The sequence below is a fragment of the Sinocyclocheilus rhinocerous genome, unplaced genomic scaffold, assembly GCF_001515625.1.
Source record: "Sinocyclocheilus rhinocerous isolate Xijiao unplaced genomic scaffold, SAMN03320098_v1.1 scaffold975, whole genome shotgun sequence".
Classification (NCBI taxonomy): Eukaryota; Metazoa; Chordata; class Actinopteri; order Cypriniformes; family Cyprinidae; genus Sinocyclocheilus; species Sinocyclocheilus rhinocerous.
The window spans coordinates 2,046,293-2,056,574 of NW_015628726.1; the positions used below are offsets into that span (position 1 = coordinate 2,046,293).

At 37.9% G+C, this 10,282-nt stretch overlaps 1 protein-coding gene across 1 annotated transcript in view; it reads right to left on the reverse strand.

Annotated features, from left to right (window-relative positions):
- LOC107738415 (protein-methionine sulfoxide oxidase mical3a-like) overlaps nucleotides 1-10,282 on the reverse strand; it is a 60,584-nt gene that overhangs the window by 13,910 nt on the left and 36,392 nt on the right. The window contains exons 22-31 of the mRNA XM_016550185.1: nucleotides 9,738-9,815; nucleotides 9,189-9,302; nucleotides 8,887-8,969; nucleotides 6,911-8,771; nucleotides 6,123-6,217; nucleotides 5,805-6,023; nucleotides 4,945-4,995; nucleotides 3,942-4,049; nucleotides 3,723-3,816; nucleotides 1,628-1,678 (exon numbers count right to left, since the gene is read on the reverse strand). Of these exons, the coding sequence (XP_016405671.1) occupies nucleotides 1,628-1,678; nucleotides 3,723-3,816; nucleotides 3,942-4,049; nucleotides 4,945-4,995; nucleotides 5,805-6,023; nucleotides 6,123-6,217; nucleotides 6,911-8,771; nucleotides 8,887-8,969; nucleotides 9,189-9,302; nucleotides 9,738-9,815 (2,754 nt within the window). The remainder of the gene's footprint in view (nucleotides 1-1,627; nucleotides 1,679-3,722; nucleotides 3,817-3,941; nucleotides 4,050-4,944; nucleotides 4,996-5,804; nucleotides 6,024-6,122; nucleotides 6,218-6,910; nucleotides 8,772-8,886; nucleotides 8,970-9,188; nucleotides 9,303-9,737; nucleotides 9,816-10,282) is intronic.

Consider the following 10,282-nt stretch of genomic DNA (forward strand, 5'->3'; position numbering starts at 1 on the left):
AATTGGTAACTAATTATCCATGAAAAGTAACAAGCTCACAATTCTTATGCAGACATGCATGGAAACGACCCACAGGAAACAGGCCATAAACAAATGCACACTGATGCAAAGTTACACAGAAATCAACAAAGGCTTTCTGAATTAGTTTTTTAATGGCTACAAAAATGGGGACAACCAAGTTTTCCCGCTATGCCTAAGCCATAGGCCTCAGAATGCTGACAATAATTATGCAGTGTTTTTGAGCTAGGATTACAAGAAATCCACCAACTGTTAGCAGGTCCACCACCAACTAGGTTGTGATGAAAAAAACTCTTTTACAGGAAAATCAGTCCAAGCAAACAGCACACATATTAGCCACTTAATCTCTGTGCACCTGTTACAAAAATGAAAGAAAATGTAGCCACAAGAAGCAATTATGTGGTTGCAGCATTAAAACGCCAAACAGAAGTCTTACAAACTTTTGGATTTCAAATGCTTTTCCCATCAACACCTTCAGACAATTTACCCGAACATTTATAAAATGTGAATATGTTGTACTTACCTGGGTTTTCTAATTAAACAATTGTTGATATATACTCTTAGCATGTGTAAAGACCCATAAACTACCACCTAAAATAACCCTTGTTACCTTGCAAGAACTTTTTGGCATGCTACTTTAAGAAACATCTGGTTGCATTGAAAAAGATTCAGAAGATGGTTTAAACAATGCCTCAATGTCCTTTAAAAACTATGGGTAATTTATACACCATCACAAACAGCGCTCCACGTTATCTCTGTCTGCGTGGGTGATCTCGGCATGGCTTGCCTGTAACTTCACAGTGTGATCAACGAAACGCCACAAGACAATACACTCATTCAAACAAGCACTCAACAGATCCACAGCGTGAGATATAAGTTTAGGGAACACAGTGAAGACGAGCCACACATGATTAGATCAATCGCAATCAGGAATGATGCACTGAACACTGGGATCTCTCGGGGTCCGGGGCCCCTATGCAACTGAGCAGGTATGGGAGGAAAATATGAAAGCTAAAGTGCTGGCGGGTAAAGCAGACAGCCATAGGCATCTAACAAAAGGCTAGAGGGGAGGGGCTTACTCAGGATTGCAAGCTAGCTACATTTATTTGATTGTTTAAGCATTTTGGATTTCAGATGCTGCTAAATATTAATGGCACATTTTTAGTTTGCAAACTAAGATTAAAACTGAAAGCAAATATAATGCCAGAGCCATTTGCAAGCAAGCAATTTTTGGGCAAAAAATGTGTTAAGAAATTATATATTTTTGGTTTGATTTTAATGATTGTCACTAAAAAATAATAATAATAAAATTAAATAAATAATTTTAAAAAATTCATGATTATAATGATTAAAATATAAATACAAAATAAATCATATAAGAATATACTATTTACTACTAATATACAAATAAGAAAATACTATTTAATATAATACTATATAATATAAACATTTCCTAAAATATCTAAATTACATAAAGTGAATTAACATTACATTTTTGCAGGGTAAAATGACAGGGAAAATTTAGGCAGAGGGAAGACTCAGTAAGTACAGGGGGAAAAGAGGGCGTCAGATGTTAGTCCATTTCAAGCAACAGATTTGAAATACATACCGCCCAGATGCAAATCCAGGATCTCACTGTAATTAGACTCTCCCCAATAGTCTATAATAAGGATATATTAGAAACATGTTACTGCACACACAGGCACAGCCAGTAGCTTCAAGTCATGCATATGTTGCACACAAACACACACACGCTCACACACTAAGGTATGCTGAATACACACTCATCACATTTGTTATTTGGCATGTAAACACATGTAGTAACTTGCTTTTATAGTGCATGTCCTGTAATGGTAGATGAGCACATAGATTTGTTACACTGCTGTGTTCTGCCACAAGGGAGACTCTGGAGTGCGAATACGTTTTTGTATCAAACCCTTGTTTTGATTAAACACCTATCTACCTATCTAGAATCTATCTAAAACTCCTGTTATTCGATGTATATCAGGCATTTTAACCCTGAACAGCTTGTGAATATATGTTATGCTGAACAACAAAACATGAATATAGCATTTACCAGACAACTCACAACTTAGAAAAAGGTGCTTTAGGATCCACAAAACGGAATGATATAGATTCAAAACCGAAGAAACAGCCTATTTATCATTTATAGTGGCTCACATCCAGTGAGGCAGCATACAAATCTATGTTTGGCATGACCGGACTGATGGGGCATGCAGTTGAGACACACGTGAGGAGAGACCAGGAGTGACGATGTTCGGCATGAGAATGGCATGATACGCTGAGACGACTACAACAACTACTAGAGTTATCACCATGGATACCTGAGCGCCTCTTACGCTGTTTTGGACTAACACTAGAACCTTTATACAACCCTTAGAGAGAGTAAAGAATAAAAAGAGATTAATAAACACTAGATAAAAAAGATGTGATGGAGGGGAGAGGGGGAGGGGAGAGAGGAGGCAATAATTCATAATTTTTCTTCTACTGCCTATAATTACCCTACTGTCTGGAAATCACAAATCCATAAATTTTAATTTGTTACAGCTACAGCTACTTGATTTTGTTAATATTATCTGTTCATATTTTGCAACAGGAAACCATTTTTCCTTGAATCCAATAATGGAAAAGATTCTAGTAATTCTCTCAGCTGTTACTGTAGTACATATCAAAAGGAAAATCCAAATTTGTGATAGCTTGTCATGTGCAATTTAATGCAGAAAACACATAAAATATGATGAGAACAGCCATAGAACTGTCAAAACATTAATTTTGCAATACCTATATTTGATTTATTAGAAGCATTATACACTGCAGTTTTTGCAATATTTTCTGCAATATTTGAAGAAAAAAAAAACATATTTCTAATATGTATATATAGACATATATTTACATTTTCAAATAAAGACTTTAAGACTTAAAATACTCTTAAAGGATCTTCTAGTGAATAAAGATTTTTACAAATTATTTTACAGAGTTTGCAGGGCCAGGTCCAACTTTATGTCAGGTACAAAACCTTGGACTTAATAGATTTAAATGATTTTTTTAAATGTAAAAATGTGTCCAAGAAAACAAAAAAATGCCTTGAGATTCGCTTGCAGCTCAACTGGAGAGCTCAAAAAGCAATTTTGGCATATAAATAATTTAGAGCTGAGCATAACAAGAAAAAAAGATATTCACTACAAAAAAGTCTATGACTTTTTCATGACTTTCAAGGTTTTAATAATTATCATTGCCTATTCCAGGCCCGGAAATCACAATTCCCTGTCATTTCCAGGTTTTCCATAACCATGTGAACTCTGAATGTAATGCTAATGTTATGTCTATGTTGAGCCCGGTGTCACAAATTTAGAAATGAGATAAAACCTTCTAGCAAGGTTTGTATATGAAAAAAAAGGCATCACATTATTATGCATCAGAATACTAACTAATCCAAGTTCATAAAATCGCTTTTAATCATAAGGCAAATAATGCATAAACATTATTTTACATCATTTTAAGTCTGCACTGTAGTTTGAAGCTTGAATCTAGAAACAACAGCAAGCATGCAGCGCTCTGACCTAAAGGTCAAAGTATCACTACAAAGAAAAGCATGAGATATGAAGATCTACTCCAAGGCTTTAACCCTTCAGCAGCGCATCTGAGGAAACATTCAGAATGAAGTGAGACAGAAAGAGAAATACCTGCTTCCCCTCGCAACGCCTTTTCCACAGCGACACCTCTCTCCTCTAACTGCCTCTGTTTCTCTTCCACCTGCTCCAGCTGCCTCTGGATGATCTGAGGAATCAAAAAGCAGCTTCTAGTTAATTTTGTAATTTCACACTCATTTCTTCTGCATGGCGATGGCTGAAATTCAACTTTCTGACAACCTCATGCAAAAAAAGTCATTAGTATGCTTTCACCTGGGCTCTGTGGAGTCTCTTGAGCTCCTCTTGCTTGGCCTGCCTCCGTGCAGCTTTCTGTACTCTTCTTGTTAACTTGGCATTGAGTTCCTCCTCCGTGTATGTTTTCTGCAATAGGAAATTAAAAATTAGATCCAGCGCTCCTGTAACCTGTGTCCAGGTCAGTTGTAGATGGATCCTTGTCTGGCATCTCATAGATGTCTACGGCAGGGGTTTGTGGAATAGAAGGCTTCAGCAGAGTCTAAAACAGAGCCTAATGTCAAAGCTAGGTAACTACTACAACATACTTAAGTACTTCTGACTTACAATTCTAAAGCACCTCTAGATGCGATTTTAGCAGTATAATCAAGTCATTAGTAACCAAGTATAATCATAAGTATAACTTTTTATCACAATAATGGTACTGTGTGTGTATTTTGGCTGGAAATTCAACAAATAATTAAACACTTCAGTATATTAAGTACTCAAAAAAAGAAAACATGATTCATAAATTTACTACACCTGACATCAGTACAAAAGAGACTCAAAACAGTAATACTAACAAAAAAGAAGACTTGACTCAAACTTTAAATTCGCAGACTATGACGATAGATAGATAGATAGATAGATATTTCTTTGTGTATTTCATTGGTATTTTGCACAGAGCCAATCAATTGTAACAAAGTGTAAGACAGACATAGACTGAAAAAATATTGACTGGAGATGCTTTAAGAAAGTCTAGTAGAAGCTATGAAACAAGAAAAACAAGTTGCATGTAAACCAGTGAGGTACACAGTACAGAAAACAGTATGCAGCCAGAAAGCCTTTTAAGAACGTCATGTGATACGGTTACATCCTCCAACAGAAAGGGGGCGCTTTAGCCTTCACCATGCTGCAGAAAATGGTTAGTAAAACAATAAAGCAAACATGTTTTGACCAACAATAACAGACAGGGGTTAGGCATGACGGTGTGATATGACATGCGTAAAACAGGTAGACCAATGTGAATGAATGAACACACTACCTTTGTGGCATACGATCTCTTGAACGCCAATGCATGAGGTACATAAACAGACTTAGAAAAATAAATTAAAAAGGAAAACAAACAAAACAAAAATTATGTGATTAGATGGGTTAATGTACAATTAAACAAAATCAGGACTCTATGGCAACACACAAAAACAAGACTTAACATTTAAGGACACTGGGATGAGTGCAAAAGTACAAATTAATACGACCGTGTTTTGTGCAACACAATTAAACTCAGGGTCCAAAATTAACCCCCGCCAACCAAACTGAATATTTCACAGACAGAATGTGAAATATTCATCACATTAACCAACAAAATTAGTAAGAAATAGTTTTAAAAAAAAATCTATGGCCAAAAATTTTCACCCACCAATGGCAAGTGTGGCAAAGAGTTAATTTTGGACCTTTTAGACGTAATCTAGATTAAGATTTGCTAGAGAATACTAAAAAAAAAAAAAAAAACTCACAAAACAAACTACCTGTGACCTGAGTCATGACCACAACGGCTAGTTATGAAAGTCAGATGAACACTGCCCTCTAAAAGTGCCTACTATATATATATATATATATTTTTTTTTTTTTCCTTCTTTGAATTCTGGTGGACACCAGAATATGATTTTTTTTTTTGTCCTTCTACACATCTAGCCCCAATCTCTCTCTATTCACCTTCACACAAACACAGCAAGGCTAAAGATACTTGATTTCTTACAGGTTACGAATTAAATACAATGCTGTACAATATTTTTTAAATCTGTTTAACTAAAATATTTACTGGTTTGTTGGCATAGTGTTGCATTCATGTTCTGTCTGAAACCCAGTAGCTTCTAGCTGCTGTGCAATACATCACTGAAATACCTCTTCCTCTTTTCCTTTCTCCTGTTCCACATCCTTCATTTTCACAATCTTTTCTTTGACTCTTCTTTCATTCTCCCTCTCTTTTGACCTTTCCTTGCCCTTCTCTGTTACTCTTTTTCCTTTTTCCTTTGCCCTGTCCTTATCCTTCTCTTTGGATTTCTCCTCTTTAAATGCCTCTTTATTCAAATCTGATACCAAGTCAAACAGGTCCACATGGCGCTGAGAAGAGTAAAAGATTTCATTAAAATTGGAGACTCTGCAGAGAGAAAACATTTGACTCAAATGAGAAAAAAGAAGCTATTTATATTATATACTTACATCACCCTTGGACTTCTGAGAGGATCTTTCCAGTACATCATCAAAAGAGAGATCAGAGTCCTCAGAAAAGCTGAGATTTCTCCTCAGACGTAAATCTACATCAGTAAATTAGAGAGAACTTTGCATAAGAAAATCCCCAGTTAAAAGAGACTTTAAAAAAACATGTGTAACTCAAAATAAACTCAGCAAAATTCTGCAAGATTTTAACACAACCCATGAGGGTCTAAAGTGAGCCTGAATGAGAACTGTTCAGCATTTTCACAGGCACGCTCCATGCATGAAGGCTGCTCCAAAAGGTATGCAATTTAATGATGCCTCTTAATATACCTTGCATTGACCAAATTCTAAGGTAGCATCACATATACTTTTTGTTGAAAAGGGAAACCCAGAATGCACTGCAACAACTACAGGAAACAAATAAATCCAAATTTGTGGATGAGGCAAGATGTTGATTATAGAGCAACAAATTGTTCAAGCAACACCATGAAGTATTAATATCTCAATGTATATATATATATATATATATATATAGAGAATATTCTACACAATATTGTGCAATGTACTTTCATGCTTATTAAAGGTACCACATTATCTTAGCAATATGCTAACAGTAGACTATACAGGAATCCTTTGAGAGTCAAATCATTGAATTCAATGATGGTTTTGATGCTGTTTTGGAAAGGAGCTGCCTATTTAGGATTCATACTAGATTTTGGAACAGAGCTAGCATAGACAAGGATGAATTCTGACAAAGGGGGAGTTGTTCAAATGAAAAATTTCTAGCTGACCTGAGGACCTGTCCAGTGGTGATTCTTTCTTCTTCCCTGAGTCTTCAGTTGTAGAGCTGGAGGGTGTGCTTGGGCATGACTTGTCGTCTTTTTTCTTTTTGTCCTTCTTGTAGCCAGAGAACACCGCCTTCCACAGGGACTTGTGTTTGGGTGGAGTCTCTTCTGTGCCAGAGAGCCTTTCATTTTTGGCTTTCTTTTCTTTTTTGTTCTTGCGTGGAGAAAACAGTGAGCTGCGCTTCTTGCTTTTGCCCCCTGTTGAGCTTTCTGAAGATGTGACGGAACTGTCCAAGGTCTTACTGGTCGATGTGGTGAAGAAACGGTCAGGTAGTGTGTCTGTCTGCTTTTTGGACTCCAAAGCCTTCACTGCAGAGTCCTTGGGTGTGTTTGATTGCTTTTTGTTTTTCCCTGTTGTCTCAGGAACATTCCAGGCTACTTTTGCCACAGCACCCTTGGCAGCATCTGATTCTTTCATCTTAGTAAGCTGCTTGGACATGGCGTCTTTCAGAGCTTGGCTCTTCACAGACTTTTCCCGTGCCCGCATTCGCTCTTCTGCAATCTCCTTGGCTTCAGGAGAAAAATGTTGGGGACCCTTTGCTGTCCGGGAAACTCCACCAGGTATGTTGGGCTTGCCATTTTCCATTGCCAGTGCCAGGTGTAAAGGCGGCTTCTCACGGTTGACCTTGCTGGTTGGCGGGGTGTAAAATTTTTCCAGACCACTTGTGTCCGGAGTGCGGTCATCGTATGTGTCTTCAACGTCGTCAGCAAATGGTATCTCGTCTACACACTCCACAAAAGACTTTCTCACTTCTTCACGGCGTGGTTTATTCGGGTCCTTTACCCTCATAACAACAGGAGGGTTAGTTCCAGGGTCTGGAACTGGAGCCACAACTGGTTTTGGTTGAGGAGGACTAACTGGAGTCTTAGGTTTAGGGGGTGTAGTCTCAGGTTTAGGCTCCTCTGTGGCTTCAAGAAGGTTGTCCCAGGACACCTGAGGCCTTTTGTTTTGGAAAGAAGCTGGCTCCTCATTGGGTGGAGGTGGTGGGGGACTGGAAGGAGGGGTAAGCATGGTAGAATCAGAGTTGTTGTAGCTGTCACTAGCTACTGTCTGACTGGTAGTCACGCTTCCATTAAGACCCAACCCTGAACTGCTGCTCAAGTCCTTCTTCTCAGAACCATTACTCTTAGGTTCCACCGGAGATATAACCTGACCCTCCAAGGTAATGTTGATCCTGCGTATGATAGAACGGCCTGTGAAAGTAGGCTTCTGCTCTTCAGACAAGTCCTCTGGGGTGTAAGACTTTGGAGATGATGATTCAGGCGTTGGAGTTTCCACTGATGCTTTGCTTCGATCCAGAGGAGAGAGTCCTAAACTCTTTCGGATCTCTGCACTCTTCAACCAGAACTCCTCAATGAGGTCCGTTTTCTTGACGGGGGTTTCCTCAGGCACTGAATCTTTCAAGGGTTCATTGGTTCTCTTCTCAGAAGCAGGTTTAGCCAAAGGAGTGGAAGTGACAGCTGGGACTGGCTGAGTCCTGACAGGGGAGCTTGTGGAGAGGGGTGAGGGTGGCTCGTTGCAGGGTTGTGATTGGGTACATATTGGAGACAAAGGATTACTTGTTGGAGAGCAGGCACAAGGCTCAGGCTGGACAGGAGATTTAAGAGACTTTGTTTGTGGTTGTGGAACAGGTTGGGAGCAGATGGGCGATAGCGCAACAATTTGAGCAGCAGGTGAATGGGGACTTTTAGCATCAGGACTCTGAGACGGGGGAATGTTCGGTTTGACATTATCAAATAGATAGGGCTCAGGGAAAAAACGTGCACCAGGAGATTTAACTAGTATTACAGGAGAAATGTCTTTCACCTGTAGAAAGAGAAAATGAATGGTAGAATTTTATAGTATGAAGAGGCTTTTGTCATTTTAAATACCAAGCAAACAAGTCAGACCAAGACATTTAGATCCCACAACCCTGTATCACCTCTTCAATGGGTAAAGCAGGTTTTTGGATTGGAGACAGCACAACGTCCACAAGAAATTCCCTTGGATTTGCAGATGTTTTCTCTGCAAGGAAAAATAAAACTGGCTCAAATATTGATCGACATTGAAAATCCCTTGTGTTGAGATTTTAATCATCAAAGCCTGCGTAATTATGAAGCAAGACATTGATGTAATGTGTTCAGAGACGCAAGTTATGCAAGTGCATAAACATTTGCAATCATCAGTCTCAAAAAGAAATGGAAAAGGCATGAATTTATATGATTATGATTAGGTTATGATTACCAGTGTTAGAAACATGTCCCTGACTCTCTGCTTTGCCATTATCCACTGGAAGCATCACCACTTCATCTATGCAATGTGAGCGAGCTTCAGCCTCTGCGTCTGAGGGAATGTCCTCTGTGACATTAAAGAAATTAAAACAGTGTGAGAGCCTGTATAGAAACTACTATAGAAAATGTATAGAAACATATATTTTAAAAGCAAGCATTTTGTCTGCATTAATTTAGACAATGTATCATAAAAAAAAACGTTGTCAACCCTTGTTACCATTATACTTTCCCCTTTTTTAAATAATTAAATTAAATAAATTACAAAAAGGGGAAGCAACACAATCCTTTCAAAGACCAATGAAAGTAACTAACTTATGTAAAACAACTTTATCTTATGTTTGTCAGTAAGGGACGATCTTTAAATGTCAAGTCTGTTAATCTAATTTTATTTCGCAAAATAGTGAAGGGGTTTTCAATTAATTAAATTCTAACAGTTAACTCTGTAACCTTTCTGAAGGCATAATGATATATCATCATAAAATGGCACATGGATTTGACAAACCTTGATCTATTTCAGTGCCTGGCTCAAAGTCAGGACTGCCTGCTTCTGCTTCTGGGTCATCATCCTCTTCACAGCGCTCTGGGATCACAGGAGAAGAAAAATGTTGGTCAAAAGTCTAAAAGAAAAGGTAAAAACTATTAGCTCATAAATATTAGAAGACATTCTATGTGCAGAAGGTGTTAGCAACACAAAACAGCTAAAGAATGAAGAATGTGTGCAAAAAAAAGAACAAGCACAGAATGAATCAATCATGTAGCTAACAAATGATGGTCTTCAGGGAACATTAAAATAAACACACAATGAGTGCACATGGCAAAATGTAGAAATAAACAAATTGTATTAGTAGTTAAACACATGCAAGTGTCAATTTACACACAGTCAAATGGATGGGGCTCAAAAACAGCAGCTGTTGAGAAGGGGTGAGTAAAGAGTTGTGATTGAAACGCAATGACACCAAACTGAACATTACAAACATAAATAAAGAGGGAGATTTAGCTGAGACACCCCCTTCCACACACCACCACTTTTTTTTTTTTTTTTTTTTT